Source organism: Aspergillus homomorphus (genome assembly GCF_003184865.1).
Source record: "Aspergillus homomorphus CBS 101889 unplaced genomic scaffold BO97scaffold_1, whole genome shotgun sequence".
NCBI classification, from domain to species: Eukaryota; Fungi; Ascomycota; class Eurotiomycetes; order Eurotiales; family Aspergillaceae; genus Aspergillus; species Aspergillus homomorphus.
The window spans coordinates 123258-137907 of record NW_020291887.1 but is presented as its reverse complement, the minus strand read 5'-3'; the positions used below and the strand labels follow the sequence as shown (position 1 = coordinate 137907).

General features: G+C 53.3%; 6 protein-coding genes across 6 annotated transcripts; 2 read left to right on the top strand and 4 right to left on the bottom strand.

Moving 5' to 3' along the window:
- Positions 1 to 122: 122 nt before the first annotated feature.
- gcnE (histone acetyltransferase GCN5) lies at positions 123 to 1907 on the bottom strand. The gene is made up of 7 exons (XM_025692286.1): positions 1846 to 1907; positions 1679 to 1776; positions 1554 to 1610; positions 1293 to 1501; positions 1117 to 1231; positions 359 to 1066; positions 123 to 296 (listed from the first exon to the last, which is right to left on the bottom strand). Exons 1-7 carry the CDS (start codon positions 1865 to 1867, stop codon positions 276 to 278), a joined length of 1230 nt encoding a protein of 409 aa, XP_025556337.1. The 5' UTR covers positions 1868 to 1907; the 3' UTR covers positions 123 to 275.
- Positions 1908 to 2062: 155 nt separating this feature from the next.
- On the top strand, positions 2063 to 3901 carry BO97DRAFT_380367 (putative DNA repair protein Rad1; the record flags this gene model as incomplete). Its single annotated transcript, XM_025693199.1, is given in 6 exon segments — positions 2063 to 2255; positions 2312 to 2341; positions 2408 to 2462; positions 2521 to 2560; positions 2575 to 2611; positions 2706 to 3901. 6 exon segments carry the CDS (start codon positions 2153 to 2155, stop codon positions 3899 to 3901), a joined length of 1461 nt encoding a protein of 486 aa, XP_025556336.1. The 5' UTR covers positions 2063 to 2152.
- A 70-nt stretch (positions 3902 to 3971) lies between these two features.
- Positions 3972 to 8514, bottom strand: BO97DRAFT_358771 (MRX complex DNA-binding subunit). The gene is made up of 6 exons (XM_025692285.1): positions 8431 to 8514; positions 8254 to 8281; positions 8083 to 8173; positions 7942 to 8025; positions 4189 to 7878; positions 3972 to 4137 (listed from the first exon to the last, which is right to left on the bottom strand). The coding sequence occupies exons 1-6, from the start codon at positions 8432 to 8434 to the stop codon at positions 4129 to 4131; spliced, it is 3906 nt and encodes a 1301-aa protein (XP_025556335.1). The 5' UTR covers positions 8435 to 8514; the 3' UTR covers positions 3972 to 4128.
- Positions 8515 to 9017: 503 nt separating this feature from the next.
- BO97DRAFT_401868 (dynactin subunit 2) lies at positions 9018 to 10744 on the bottom strand. Its single transcript, XM_025694362.1, has 3 exons — positions 10672 to 10744; positions 10554 to 10613; positions 9018 to 10487 (listed from the first exon to the last, which is right to left on the bottom strand). Exons 1-3 carry the CDS (start codon positions 10708 to 10710, stop codon positions 9117 to 9119), a joined length of 1470 nt encoding a protein of 489 aa, XP_025556334.1. The 5' UTR covers positions 10711 to 10744; the 3' UTR covers positions 9018 to 9116.
- A 570-nt stretch (positions 10745 to 11314) lies between these two features.
- BO97DRAFT_358764 (uncharacterized protein) lies at positions 11315 to 12409 on the top strand. Its single transcript, XM_025692284.1, has 4 exons — positions 11315 to 11392; positions 11460 to 11501; positions 11560 to 12012; positions 12089 to 12409. Exons 1-4 carry the CDS (start codon positions 11339 to 11341, stop codon positions 12209 to 12211), a joined length of 672 nt encoding a protein of 223 aa, XP_025556333.1. The 5' UTR covers positions 11315 to 11338; the 3' UTR covers positions 12212 to 12409.
- A 229-nt stretch (positions 12410 to 12638) lies between these two features.
- BO97DRAFT_334699 (CoA-acylating methylmalonate-semialdehyde dehydrogenase) lies at positions 12639 to 14377 on the bottom strand (the record flags this gene model as incomplete). The annotated part of the gene is made up of 3 exons (XM_025691407.1): positions 12639 to 13055; positions 13108 to 13745; positions 13801 to 14377. 3 exons carry the CDS (start codon positions 14375 to 14377, stop codon positions 12639 to 12641), a joined length of 1632 nt encoding a protein of 543 aa, XP_025556332.1.
- Positions 14378 to 14650: the final 273 nt, after the last annotated feature.

Below are 14650 nucleotides of genomic sequence, written 5' to 3'. Positions count from 1 at the left end.
CCCGCCTTTTCGTTGCTCCCACCATATTGAAAGACCATGACCACTACACCAAAGGCACCAGAGATGCAATAACAGCGTCGTTAATGATCATCAATGAACTATCTATATCGTGGACCATGCATGTCCACACTCGACAGGAAGATCAGGAATATAAGTGCAAGCGAAAGCAACGCTCCATGTTCTCATTAAATGGGTATTTTGTTCATCATCACACACGCACAAGACTAAACGCCAACAACCAACGCCTATACACCAAAGACTAGAGAATCGCTCGTTCAATGATTCTCCGCCAAATGCTGGAGACACGTCAGTGACTGGATGCTCATCGCTCATGCAAGATCCAGGAAGAACTACTTACCGACCACTCGGGGATATTCCGTATTTGTTGCCACATGAACTTCTCCAGCTTGTTGGCGCTCTTGGCATACGGCGTGTTCTCATTGTTGTATCTTCGACAATTATCGAAGATCAACATAGCATCCTTGATGAAGTCTTGTGGCGTGGGATACATATCCTTCTCGTGTTTCTCTTCCATCGTCGACAGGTCCATGGGTTCTTTGATGACCTCGTAGTAGTCCGGTACTTCATCCCGGTTGACCGGTTGCGTGAACGGCCATGCTGCGCTGTGGTTTTGCATGTCGTTGAGAAGGTGCAATAGTTGATTGTAGTTCGGCCCGTGGCGAGGCTGGCGAGCCAATTCATCCATATCCGGCGACCATCCGGACTCTTTTATAGCTGGGATCAATAAAGGATCAATCTTGCAGGCTCCGTTTTTCCATTCCTTGGGAGGTGCATGGATAATATGTGACCGACTGAAAGCCCGGATCTTCGCATGGACCGCCTCCTTTTGTTTCAGAAGCATGCGACCAATCTCTAGGTATCGTATCGTGGGCAGCATGGTACACTGCATGATGGTTCCTCCCTCGTAATCCTTGATGTACCCCATCCAAACAGACTTGTCAAGCGTGATCTCTTTCGTGAAGCCCTGCTTCTTGAAGTATCCGATAGCGTAGTTGTCGGCGTAGGTTAGAAAGTGCATGATGTCCGATGTCGCTTTGACATAGTCCTGCCAACAGGTTAGCAGCGGCATTCCCACCGAGGAAGATGCATACAAACCTTCAAGTGCGACATGAGATGCGCGCCATATCCTTTGACTTGCTGGTCAGAGGAGATAGCACAGAAGACGATCTCCGCGAACCTGCGACTATTGAATGGGCGGTACGTAATGCCGCTGCCTTCCCCGTCAGCACAATCCCCCACCCAACTGATGCTCCCACCACACATGTACGTACCCGACAACCTCCAAAGGATGCTTGACGATTGCTATGGAAAGATGCGACCGGTCGTAGACTAAGCGCGCGATATAGTCCTTGGGCATTTTGGGGAGTTGTTTTTGAAAGATGCACTTGAGACCTGTGAGGACGACGAAGCTGTCGCGTGACCCATCATTATTGACCACCCGAAATTCGATCTCGCCACGACGCTCTTCCAGTACTGCAGGCTATTGTGGGCGTGTTAGTCTCATCCATACCCGTGCGGAGCTGCGAGCTTACCTTCTCCGGGAACGGGACAATCCTCATGGGCGGCTTATCGAGGGGTTCATCTTCTGTCTAGACACGCAGAAAGGTTAGTGTGATGCTGCATGTAATTCCACCTGCCCAGTTTCTCAAATATTCACCTTGGGATCCTTTTCCGGGGAATCAGTGCGCGCCTTTTTGCTCCGTTGCTGTGAATCTGGGGAAAGAGCCTCCTCTGAAGCTTTCCGCTTAGTGGTACCTGGACCGCAGTTTGGGGTCAGTAATGTCGATTCAGCGGCGCGATTATCTTTCCGAAGTGTCGACTCACCCTCAAAACTGATTGCCGGCATAATGTGAGGTAGGACTTATTCACTAGATCTGAACTGGGACCGACAGACTGGCTGGAGCTGAACCCGGTCGTGAGCGCGGCGCTCTCTCCACGTCCCGATACGGGGAACGGCCCGGAATTAGGTTGACCCGGCGCAGTTAAGCCAGATAACCATTTCGATTACGACAACAGCTACGACGACTATATCAAGCGATCTCCTCTTCTGTTTTGATCTTTGAACCTGAAGCGTTGTGTCTGTTCCTCTAGAAGCACCTGATTGCTGACCATCTTTGTCCGTCACGTCCCAATGTCTCTGCACCAAGTCTGGGAGGCAGCTTCTGCGAGCCCTTACTCTCCCCTTATCGCGAAAGATAGCCAGTTCTTCGTCGGCTTTAGTCTTCTGCTTGCTGGTGAGTCCGGCCTGCCTCTTGTTGCAGTCGAACGGTTACTAACATTGACCCACTAGCCTTCTTACTTACCGGTCTCTTCGGATTGAGTCAGTCGCCAATTGCTTCAATTTTGTTCTCGATAGTGTCTTCCCTTATACTTACCATTTGAGCAGATCGGTCTTTCACCAGCATTGCACTGTTCGGCGTCCCAGCTTCGCTGGCGTTTGGGTAAGACCATACACCACCCCATTTGCTATGATAGTAGTCACTGACATCCACGGAACAGCTTCGGAGCCGTTTATATGATCTGTGCCGTTGGGGTCTACGTTTAAAGTTCCAGTTATCTCCTCAGATACCCATGTACCATATACTGGAAAGTTGAAAGAACGAAGCATATTTCCACACCCACTTGTCTCTCTCATTGCACCCTCTCTTAAAACCTAATCCCGGACATTGCACCGCCGTGCTCAGGGACGAGCAATCCAAAAGCCATGACGGACTCGGAACCCATTTTTACAGCTGTCTCCAGCAACGCCCATCACCTCTACACGCTCCTACAATGCATCGGCTTCGCACCCAAAGCCACCGTGCAGCTCACGCCCGACGGAATCCGTTTCTCCGTGGAAGAAGCACGAACAGTACAGGGTCTCGCCTTCCTCGACAAGGCCCTCTTCACGAGCTACATCTTCAACGCACCGCGCCCGCCCGCCACTGCGACCGATGACCACGACGAGGACCACGAATCCCCACCCACAAACACCGACACCGACACAACGACACCAACAACATATTACCCGTGCTTCGAAATTTCTCTCTCCGCCCTCCTCGAAACCCTAAAGATCCTGGGCATCAACGACTCCTCCGCGTCGGGCGGCGGGAGCAGTAGTTCCCGCGCCGGCAGCGTCCAACCGGGGCCCAGCGCCTTCACCACCCCCGCGTTACTCCTCGACCGCTCCTGCACCCTGCGCTACGACACAGAAGGCAGCCCGCTCAGCATCACTCTCACCGAAACCGGTGTCAAAACCACCTGCGAGCTGACCACGTACGAGCCCGAAGGCGGCGAGATCGAGATTCCGCTACAGCGCGACGCCATCTGCATGAAGATCATCATGCGGTCCGCCTGGCTCCACGACGCCATCACCGAGCTGGCAGCTACCGACCCGGTTGCCCTCAAGGTCTCCGCCTCCGCGACGCGGGAACCGTTCTTCGCGCTCTCCGGCGCCGGCGGCTCGTTCAGCGAGTCGACCGTCGAGTTCTCGGTCGAGAATCAGACGACCGGCGGTGGTGGTGGTGATGGTGGGGCATCGAACAACGGTGCGGAAGGAGAGAACGAGGGTGCGTCCAGGGCGAAAAGGGCGCGGCTCGCCCCGACAGTCACCGAGACGTTTCTGGTCAGTCCGCCTTCGTCGATGGGGTCGAGAATCCGGCAGGATTACAAGTTCGCGTCTATCCAGAAGGCGGCGCGCGCGATGGCGGTCGCTAACAAGGTCAGTATCCGGGGTGATCGGCAGGGGGTGCTGAGTCTACAGTTCATGATCGAGTTTGATGTCAATGGTGGCAGTGCCGCTAAGTTGTCTGCCAGAGGTGGTTTGGCGCCGGTGGTGAGCTTTGTGGACTTTCGGTTCGTACCGTTGCTGGACGGGGAGGGGGATGGGGAGCTGCTGTAGGTAGAGAAACTTGATTTTTTGATTGATTGTAGCTCTGGCTGTTTGTTCTAGCGCGCTTGGATATTATAATGTGACTTATTACTTTTTGAATGACTGCATTTTCTGAACGCCGGCCCATGCCTATGCCGCTTGTCTCCACTAATATACAAGAAGTGATGTGTATCACTTGTGGCCCGCTGTCGATGAGCAGACCTATTTACCTCATGCCTGGAGGCTTGAAGACGTCATCACATAACCTACACCCGTTAGTATCAGCTCTTCCAAACCTTGAACCGCGTTATACATACCTCAGCGATTGATTGTCTCTCAATGATGGACTTCTGTCGCTCGTTCCGCGAAACACGGTAATAGTAATCACTGAAGTCACCGCACTGCATGTGCCGCAGGAATTCTTCGTCATGGGTGATGACTATAAGCTGGAAGTTCGCCTGCTGCTGGCGCGTCCGGATGATGTCGTGGAGCGACTCAGCCAAAGACCGGATATTGTCCCGGTCCAGGTTGGTCGTCGGCTCATCAAGGGCAATCAAGCCGCAATTCACCCCGAAGCATTCGGCCAGGGCCAAGCGGATGATGATGCTTGCCAGCACCTTTTGACCGGCACTACAGCGCCCGCGCATATCCATCTCGGCGCCTTGCTTGACCATGCAGACACGGTAGTTGTACGAGCGGTTGCCCTTGGCATTCTCGTTGTCGGATCGGATGAGGATGGTGTCGACATCCGTGCCTCGGTAGGTCTTCTGCCAGAGCTCGCCGATGATAGCGTTTATTTCCTCCATCTTAAGACCGTGGTATTTCATGATGGCTTTGTCGAGCGCGCCGCCGTAGCGAGCCAGGTCGTCGACCGCCGCGCGGGTGGTTTCGACCTTGATGTGGGCTTCCTTGTATTTGCTGGCGGCGTTCTTGTAGTCTGTGTCCCAGTCGGCGAGGAGCTGCATCAACTGGTCGTCCTTGGACTTCATCTCGCCCATCTTGCTCGCTTGCTTGGCGGCGAGGGCGTTGTGCTCGCGCGTTCGACGCTCGGATTCATCCTTGAAGCGACTCCGGTCGACCTCCGCGTTCTGAGCGGCAAGTTGATCGATCTCCGCATTGACTTTGTCCAGGGCTCTGGTCGCCTGGCGGTAAGTCAGATTGTCTGCGTACTGGCGCTTGGTGTTCTCGCTGTCCTTAAGTTGAGCAGATATTCGGTTGATCTCTTTGGTGATGGCTGCCTGCTCGGATTCCAGTTCACTAATCTCGCTCTCAATGACCTGGAGTTCTCGCTTGCTTCGCTCGAGCTGGGTAGGACCACCCCGCTCGTTGTAGGCATCGATCTCTTCGTTCGCCAGCTCCAGCTGATGTACGCTGTCGTAGAGCTGGGAGATGCCTTGCTGCAATTCTCTTTCGCGTGCTTCGGCGCGCTGACTGATATCGTCATACTGCGCTTGAAATTTGAGGAGTTCAGGAGTAAGATCCTCAATGTCTTTGTCTGCCTTTGCGATCGCGGCACGCTGTTCATCGTTGAGGGTCTTGAATTCTCCGAGGCGGGTCAAAAGGTCTGCTTTCCTTTCCAGCTGGAACTTGGCGTTATCCAGGTTACTCTTAGCGTCTCTGAGCTGCAGCTCCAGGTTATTGGTCTCCGCCAACGTCTGCTCCTTTTCATGCGTGAGCTTTGCGAGGGTCTTCTTCAGAGCTCGGGATCGTTCGCCGATACCAGCAATTTCTTCCTGAATGTCCTCCAAAGTGCGAGATCCAGTATTGTCCTCCTGCTTCGAAGAAAGTTCTTGAATCTGAGAGTGGATGGCCTTGATCTCGCTGTCGTATTTCACGATAGTGTTGACAGTCTTCGAGAGCGCTTCGACGTCTTTCTTTTTCTCAATTTTCTCGCTAACGATCTTGTCATGCTCTTCCAGCTGGCTAAGCAGCTTGTCCTGTTGGAGGACATACTGTTCTTCCTCCTTTTCGAGACTAGGGATTTCTGTTTCCTTCAGTCTCGACCATGTGTTGTAGGCCGTAATGGCCTCTCGTGCAGTATTGAGGTCTTCCTCCAAGTTCCGAATATCTTCGTCTTCAAGATTCCGTTGGGCTTTCTTGACCAAGCCCTCAAGCTTCTTGATGAAGATTTGTAATTTAGACTCTGCTTCGAAACCACGCTGACACAACCGACAGACTTTGGATGATTTCGCCGTGTCAAGACAATCTCTCATGTATGAGCCGACGCCAGCGTATTGCTCGGCATCCTTTCTAGCGAGATCGAGCTGGATCTGTCGCTCCTTGACAATTTCGGGATATTCCTCAGGCTCATCACCAACAGCCTCACGGATCTCTTGAATACTCCCTTTGAGCTCCTTTTGCCGTTGAGTCAGAGACTTTTTGGCCTCTTTCAACTTGAACTCCACCTGTTCCAGTTCTCGGCTGACGCCATCGCGTTCACGCTCCGCCTTTGAGACCTGCCTCGATCCTTCTTCTAGAACCTGTTGAAAATCTTGCTCTAGAGATTCGGTGCTCCAGCTTAGTTTGACCAATTTAGAAAGCCGTTCCCCATGTGCTCCTTTCATCGTTTCCAGGCTGCGCTCCCTTTCCTTGAGTTCTTTCTTCAAGTGATCTAGACGAGCCAGATCACCAGCCTTCTTAGTCGCCTCGATCAGTTCAGTGTTTAGGCGAGAGCTTTCGTCTTCAAGACTGCGAATCTCCGAATTGACACTCTGGATCTCTTTCTCCCACGAGGCAGATCGCGAACGCTCTTTCGCCTGGTCCAAGCGAGAAACGATGTCTTCAATGTTTGTCTCCAGTGCAGCCTGCACACCCTCATCGACGTTGATCTCATTGAGTTTCGCTTGGTAGGTAGCCGCGTCTCTGATATTAGAAGCTATTTGCCGCTTGGCCGCAATCTTACTTTCTTGCAGCGCGGACTTGCGTTGCCCAATCTGGTTGAGAGAGTCCTGGGCCTCACGCAGCTCGCTCTGTGCTTCCCGCTTGACTCGCTCCAATACCTGGTTTTGCTCTTTGAGAATCTTTCTTACTCTCCGCATGAATTCGTCGACATCCGCCTGATCCACAACGTTGTCAAATCCACGGATACTGTGACTTCGCGCAACCTCTTTCGTCATGCGCTGCCGCCTCTCGACCTGGCGCTCGAAGTTTGCCTTATCATTTTCGAATTTTCCGTACTCGGCCTGCTTGAGACCCAGCTTGTGACGGGAGTTCTCGATTTGCTCTTTGATCTCCATGTAATGCTCCTTCTGCGATTCCTCCTGTTGCTGGTACTGCAGTTGCTTGGTCTCAAACTGTTCCAAGTTCGATTCAAGCCACTCATCTGAATCATCGAGCTCAACCAAGTGTCGCTTCAAGTTATCGAGAGTCGTCTGGATACTCTTTGCCTCGATGCGCTTTCCTTCGAGGGCTCCCAAGATCTGGGAGTAACTCTCCGACTCCTTCCAAGCTTTGTCGGCTAATTCAGCCACACGCCTCATCTCCTGGGAGAGTTGCTGCGTCTCCGTCCGCAATGCCTCGATTTCATCCTGCAGCTTGATCGACCTCTTCTCTGCACGATCTGCCTTTTCCTTATCTTCCTTGGCATGCTGCTCCATGATCTTGTACTTGGCCAGTTCCTCATTCTGCTTCTTGCGGAGCGCCTTGATATTGTCGATCGCTTTGGTATACTTCATCGCCTCGAAGATCTCATCGAACTTCTTCTTCAGGACTGACGGTTCGCTCATGGGCCACAGGCTCTCGTCCTGGTGGCAGAAAATGACGGAGTCGAGAATGGCCTTCGACACGCCCAGGTACTGGGGCATGATCTGGTCCAGCTCCGCCACCCGGGAGGAGATGGCCGTCCTCTCGCCGTCTTTAATCATCAGAAGCTGTCCTTCTAGCGTCTTCTGCTGCCGCGTGGTTTTCTTCACCGTGAGCTGGAGACTCCTCGTCGCCACCATCTTGGCCCCGGACGTTCCTTTGAACGATAGTTTAACCTGGGCCAGGACCTCCTTCTCGCCGCATAGCTACCAACCATAATCACCCTCATCAGCAAACATCCTCGTACTTAGGTATATTGCCTGCCATACCTTCGGGTCGTGAATAAACGCACCACCCTTGCTATTAGGTGGGAGATCGCCGGTGGTCGCATACTTGAGACACTCGATAATCGTCTAGACCGCCTCAGCAAGCCAAATACTCAACAGTCCAGATAGAAGCGCAATACTCACCGTCTTGCCCGATCCATTATATCCAACAATCAATGTGAGAGGCGTATGGAACTGAATAGTCTCGCTGCGGGTATTGTCGAACGAGCGAACACTGTGCAGAATGACAAACCACTGTGTCAGTCAAAGTATTCGCCCAACGAATAGACTAATTAAAATAAAAGCCACACATACCCCAAGATCGAAAGCTTGTCTATCTTCGCTTTTGTCGCAAAGAAATCAGATTAGTGTCACTGGGCTCGGGAGACGGAGATCCTCCATATCTAGCTCCGCGGCAAGACTTACACCTGCAAACGCGGATTAGTTAAACCCCCCGAAATTGCGAGATCTTGTGCCACGGCCCTGAAACTCACATTTTGATTGTCTGCGCTCCGCCTACGTGCAGATTTCTTTCATGCACAAGACACAGCGTACATCGGGAGATTGCACCGTTCTTCCGTCATCGAGGTTTCTTGTCGTCTCCGGGGAAGCTTTTCTTTAATAAAGAGGCGCGTCGATCGACGCGGGGAAGGCGGCGCGCGGTCACGTGCCTAGGCTCCGATTAGGCGGCCATCGGGGAGCTCATAGTTATGGATCTTGTCCAGACGACACGTGATAGGTCGCGGACAAGTGTGGCTAGGAAGCTCCCGAACGACTCAATCTCGCCTTAGTGCATATATGCTCACAGAATTGTGAAAATCAAACTAATTAACACTTCACAATGCTGTGGCTCCAAGCACGGATCGCAGGCATATCTCGGCTGGGAGCTATCAGCACACGGGCATTTTAGATCAACAACCCACTCGGATGAAGTAGAAAGATCTACTTTTGGAACAAACAGCAATGAGCTATTGGTCTTTCGCTGGCTAGAGCAGAATACATGTTTTTGAAATTAATATATGTGCATTCTCGTAATAGCTCAAGCATAAGGTTTCTGCTCAACATGAACAGGACAATACGTCCGACAACCCATGACCTGCACTTGCCGGGTGCCTGCTTCTCCAACTCATGTTCATCCGTATCCTACACTATGTACTGCATTAAATGGAGTGCAGTATTTACACCCCACTAACACCTAACCTGTCAAGTCGACTTTCCAGATCCCTGACCCATGGCTCTACCGTCTCGATATTGTTCTTCAGCGCCGCCTCACCCTGCTTCATCTTCTCCTCTACTACCCGCAGTCCCTCGCGCCATTGCTCAATTTCCCGAGCCATGTCAGCTTGTCGCTTCTCCATAACATCTAATGACTCCGAGGCATGGGCGGCCCCCGCGTGGATGGCGCGCAGAGAGCGGAGTCGTTCGAGGACGCTCGGGAGGATTGGATGAAGGGATTGAATGGTGGGAAGAGTAGCGTAGAGGGCCTGGATCTTGGTGGCCTGCTCGTCGCGCTGCGTGGCGGCAGGGTCGACTTCCGTGGCGGACGAGGAGGATACGGACATATCAGAAGGCTCGAGAGCCGTGGAGGAGATACGCGCGTTCTGCGCAGCTTTCGCGGCATCCACAGCGCGCTTGCGGGCTTTTGCTAGGGCTTCCGTGTCGGCAGTGAGTTTGCGCACGCGGGTGGATAGGGACTCAAGATGAGGAGTGGTGACAGTGGTTGCTGGAGGGGCCGTGCCCATGGTTGGAAAGGCGGAGACGGGGTTCGGGCCGACAAGGAGGTTCATCAAGGTGGTGAGACGAGTAGTGAGGTGGTCGAGAGCAGGGAGAACAGGTTGGAGGGCGGGTTCGGAGATACCGTCATTGACAAAGGGGTTCGAGGAGCTGGAGACTCCCATTGCGGCTTCAATGAGGGCTAGTCGCCCATCAAACGAGGCCGCATGGGCGAGAACCCCACCACCTGCTGCGGATGGGGAAGGAGGCGTTTGGGGCCGATTGTTGGCGGGCTTTCGGTCGTCCAGCTGGGCCGAGTTGCTGACTGGGGAATCTGGGGTGGATGTGGAGGCGAGTTTCTGAGACAAGACGGCTGCGGCCGAGTGAGAGCCGGATGGGCCACTGCGCGAGGATGAGTAGAGGTTGTCCAATGCGCGACTTAATTCCAACACCCCATCTGTTCCAGCCGAGCCAGACTCATTTACGACGGGTGGCTCCGCAGACTCGGCGTTGGATTGCTGGGTTGCCAGCTGGTCTTTCAACTCCTCGACTTCGCGGCGCAGACGGGCCAGCTTCCGCTCCCAACTTTCGTCCTCGCTATCGCTGAAGTCGTCGACATCCTCGGCTCCAGGCTCATGTCTCCGCCGTCGACGGCTTTTGCTTCTGTATGCTTTTCGTTTTGCGGCTATGCTGTCGGAGAAGTTGACATCGCGGGCGTCGACGGCCGTACCGAGAAAGTGGGCGCGCGCCTCGTCGGCATTGATACCCTGGCGGTCGATATCGGAATTGGAACCGGCATCATCATCTGCGTTGGATGCGGTGCGAAGAGTGGTAGTCTAAGGTTGCCGAGTATTGTTAGAACTGTAAGGACGCCCGTGCGGACGAAGGGCATAACAGCGAACCGGTATGGTCGAAGCTCCATCAGTCAAATCGGGGGTTTCGTAGATATCGGGAGCGAGGTCCTATATGTCGTTGTTAATTATGGTTTATACAAAACCTAAACGATGGCAATGTGCTGACCAGGTCAGGAAGACCGGCATATTTCCGATTAAAGGACATGGTGTCCAGCGATATGACTGAGCGCGAAGATGGAATCACGGTCGGGGAATGGTTGGAGTTGGAGTAGAGGCAGATGAAAGGGGAATGTTTGTTCACGTGCCAGGGGCGGGTAAATACCATACGGCAATTTATACATACGGTCAGGTACGACGATGCCTCCTCAAACACAATAAGCATAACATTCTTCGATTGTCAATGACACTGGCGATCATAGCGTCTTCGGCGACTGGAATTACTCCGCATCTCTCCATTCAGGCAGAAAGGAAGCAATGACTCGACCACATGTTCACGCATTGCGGAGTTCCTTCTTCGAGCCAACCTCGGCCGCAATTGCCCGTCTAAATTAAAAAGGAATGGCATTGAATCGAGGCAGGAAGGAAGCCACGATCACATGAAGGGCCGAACTGCCCTTCTCCAACTTGATTGCGGGATGGACTCTTAAAGCTGTCTTGTCCCACCTCGCTTACTCCTTCAATCCTACACTTTTCCTCGCGCTTTTATTCCTCGAACCTGTACTGCTGTGAGGGAACCGAGAAATTCTCCTGTATATCTTTACTCCCTATCCTATCCTCGTAGCAACTTTCAAACTCACCCTCATATCAAGTGAAATATACCCCTCATCACCAAAATGGCCGCCCCCGCAGAAGTCACTATCAAGAACCTCAGCGGAGAATGGACAATGGTAATGCCATATGTCTTATCACGATAGCTGATTTTAAGTCTCCGTCACTAACTAATACCTGCTGCAGAACAAATCCTTGTCCAACCCCACCGATGCGATTCTAGCCCTGGTAATTACCCTATCCCACCCAATTGCTCATTCCCGCCAGACTCACAGCCCCGAAATAGCAAGGAATGAGCTGGCTCACCCGTAAAGCCCTCAACCTCGCCACGATCACTCTACACATTGACACCTACCCCGACCCTGAGGATTCCACCATCACCCACATCAACATCGACCAAACCCTGACCGGAGGCATTAAGGGCACCAGCGAGCACCGCATCAGCGACGGCCAAAAGCGCGAACACACCGACCACATCTTCGGCCATGTTCAGGGCCAGTCGCGCTATTTCCGCGGCAGTAGCAGCAGTGACGGAAAAGTCCGCCCCAACTTCGCGTTCCTAACCAAGAGCGATGACCCCAAAGTGGCCCAGTTCCTGAACGGCGAGATCCTGGCAGACGGCAAACCCGCGGAGGGTTTCGTGGTGGAGAACGGCCTAGGTGAGGAGCTTGGTGAGGGTGAGGGCTTGTGGTTTGGAAGTTTTGTGGAGAGTCTGGATAATGGATGGACCGCGGAACAGGTTCGTATTCTTCGATCGGCATTGTTCGGTGCGATTGTCTCGATGTTGATGCGTCGGCTAACTCGGGCGATGGTAGATCTGGGGCTTTGAGATGATCGATGGGCAACGATACTACACGCGCCGCGTGGTCGTTGCAAAGGAGGCCAAGTACGAGTTGGCCAGATTCGTATACAGCTATGCTGGTCCGAGGAATGAGTGATTTAATCCTTCAAAGCAAAGGGCGCCTTATCATGGGTTGGCGGGTGGTTTCTCGGTAGCAGTCGCTGTCCCCTATTATCTCTTCGATGGCGGGTCTGCTTTGAAGTATTTTTAGCTTCACGCTCAGTCAGTGTCCGAGCTTGGGGTCCCAGTCTCCTCTCTAGAAACAGTTCAGTATAGACCTGGTTCAATTTTATTCATACCACACTTCATCTTGTTAAGCAGCAGAGAAGCCAGAATGCATACTACCGCACCATAAGCAATTTTGTCAACAGTGGACAGCAAAATGCAAGCACAAAGCTCTTCGAAGTGTTTCAATAATGACATTGATTGGCTAAATTTGCAACCCACAATGAGTAGAACACCGCATACGGATATAACATATGTTGAAAATAATTTTTATCTCAGTTTTCATGGATGCATCAAGCCTAGTGGTGTGTAGGCATCACGACATTAGCCTTGGTGCTGATTGCGTCCTCACTACGCCACAAGCTAGTCACGGTCTTCTGCTGAGTGTAGAACTGCAGACCAGGCTTGCCGTAGAACGTGTTCGCACCACCACCCGCAATACTCTTCTTGTTACCGGTGAAAGAGAACATGGGCAACGGGACAGGGATGGGCACGTTGATGCCGACCTGGCCGGCCTCAATGTCCTTCTGGAAGCGCGAGGCAGTAGATCCGGAGCGGGTGAAGACAGCGGCGCCGTTCCCGTATGGATTCTTGTTAATGAGCTCGATAGCATCGTCGAGCGTGGGCACCGATAAGCAGATCAGGACAGGGCCGAAGATCTCCTCGGTATAGCACTTCATTTGGGGGGTCACATTGGTGATGATGGTGGGACCAACCTAGAAGGGTCCATGAGCAAAAGTTTATGTGATAGGAATAGCGACCACTTACAAAGTTGCCGTTCGGGTATTTCTCGGGCTTGTAGCCGCGACCATCCAGAAGGATAGTGGCACCCTCTTCTTCAGCACTGGCAATCAAATCCTCAATCCGTTTCTTGCTCTGAGGGCTAATGACGGGGCCAAGATCAGCTCCCTCCTCGAAACCACCATTGACATTCAAAGCCTTGGCCCGCTCAGCAATCTCTGGCAGCCAGTCCTGGGTTTCTCCGACCATAACCACAGTACTCAAAGCCATGCATCGCTGGCCAGCGGCACCAAAGGCTGCACCAACAATAGCGTTGAGGGACTGGTTCTTGTTGCAGTCCGGCAACACAGCGGCGTGGTTCTTCGCACCAAGGTTGGCCTGCACACGCTTGCCGTTAGCAGACCCCCGGGTGTAGATGTACTCTCCCGCCCGGTTACTGCCAACGAAGCTGATAGCTTTGATGGAGGGTTCATCCAGGATGAAATCAACGGTCTTGGCGGAGCCGTGGATGATGTTGACGACGCCGGGCGGGAAGCCAGCTTCCCGAGCCAGCTCAGCCAGAATCATGGCTGCGCCGGGGTCACGCTCGGAGGGCTTGAGAATCAGGCAATTGCCGGTTATGGTGGCGACAGGGATGGACCAGAGGGGAATCATTGCGGGGAAGTCTGGCAAACCGCGGTTAGCCTCGGCAAATGCATCCGAGCGGAGAATGAGACTCACTGAAGGGGCAGATGGCGGCCACGACACCCAGAGGCTCACGGTAGCTTCGAGTCTCCATATCCTTGGCGACTTCGAGTACCTCGCCCGTCAATTGAGTAGTGATGCCACAGGCGGTTTCAGCAACCTGAAGACCACGGAGAACGTCGCCCTTGGCATCGGCAAAGGTCTTACCTTGCTCGAGGGTGATAGAGGCAGCCAGGCGGTCCCAGTTGGCCCGAATCAGGCTAACGAACTTGAACATGATCTGCTGTTTGGCAATAACACTGGTGGCGCGCCAGGCCGGAAAGGCCTTTTGGGCGGACTCAACGGCGGCCTTCAGCTCCTCATGGGTACTCTGGGGCACGCGAGTGATGAGATTGTTGGTGGCTGGGTCGTGCAAATCGATCCATGTAGTAGCTTTAGATGAGACGAACTCATTGTCGAGAAAGTTGGTAGTATCGATGGGGTTTGCAACGGGGCTGTGATCGGTAGGATATTCACTAGCGGTGGAGGCCGCGGGGGTCCGTCGCTGGGCCGTGGCATGCAGACTGCGGGTGGTAGAAGAGGAGGACGAGGCTAGAAGAGATGAAGGAGCCATAGCAGCGGTGGAAAGATGCCTGGAAAGTGAAGCTACAGCTGCAGGCGTTCTGGTGGCGGACAATCTAGGGACGGTGAGGGCCGTGCGGGGAGCAGCAGCGCGGAGAGCGGGGAGAGAACGGGCAAGGGAGCGATGGGCAGCCATCATGGAGAGGAAAGAAGGCGGAGCAGGTGCAGGAAGGTAGGCTGATTTATAGCAATCTCAAGAAGTTGACAGCACAGAGGTATGACAGCTCAGCGCGTGAGGAGAAGGAGGGAAGGAGGAGGGGAAGGG

Excerpts from the sequence above, each read along its gene's own strand:
- BO97DRAFT_358764 (XM_025692284.1), top strand. The coding sequence starts at position 11,339 with ATGGCCGCCCCCGCAGAAGTCACTATCAAGAACCTCAGCGGAGAATGG. Across the intron at positions 11,502-11,559 it reads CCGATGCGATTCTAGCCCTG|CAAGGAATGAGCTGGCTCAC; the intron begins GTAATTACCCTA and ends GCCCCGAAATAG. Across the intron at positions 12,013-12,088 it reads ATGGATGGACCGCGGAACAG|ATCTGGGGCTTTGAGATGAT; the intron begins GTTCGTATTCTT and ends GGGCGATGGTAG.
- BO97DRAFT_401868 (XM_025694362.1), bottom strand. The coding sequence starts at position 10,710 with ATGTCCTTTAATCGGAAATATGCCGGTCTTCCTGACCTG. Across the intron at positions 10,614-10,671 it reads ATGCCGGTCTTCCTGACCTG|GACCTCGCTCCCGATATCTA; the intron begins GTCAGCACATTG and ends AACGACATATAG. Across the intron at positions 10,488-10,553 it reads ATGGAGCTTCGACCATACCG|ACTACCACTCTTCGCACCGC; the intron begins GTTCGCTGTTAT and ends CGGCAACCTTAG.
- BO97DRAFT_358771 (XM_025692285.1), bottom strand. Across the intron at positions 8,174-8,253 it reads GACAAGCTTTCGATCTTGGG|TGTTCGCTCGTTCGACAATA; the intron begins GTATGTGTGGCT and ends CATTCTGCACAG. Across the intron at positions 7,879-7,941 it reads CGTTTATTCACGACCCGAAG|CTATGCGGCGAGAAGGAGGT; the intron begins GTATGGCAGGCA and ends TATGGTTGGTAG.
- gcnE (XM_025692286.1), bottom strand. The coding sequence starts at position 1,867 with ATGCCGGCAATCAGTTTTGAGG. Across the intron at positions 1,502-1,553 it reads TTGTCCCGTTCCCGGAGAAG|CCTGCAGTACTGGAAGAGCG; the intron begins GTAAGCTCGCAG and ends CGCCCACAATAG. Across the intron at positions 1,232-1,292 it reads CATCCTTTGGAGGTTGTCGG|CGGCATTACGTACCGCCCAT; the intron begins GTACGTACATGT and ends CGGGGAAGGCAG.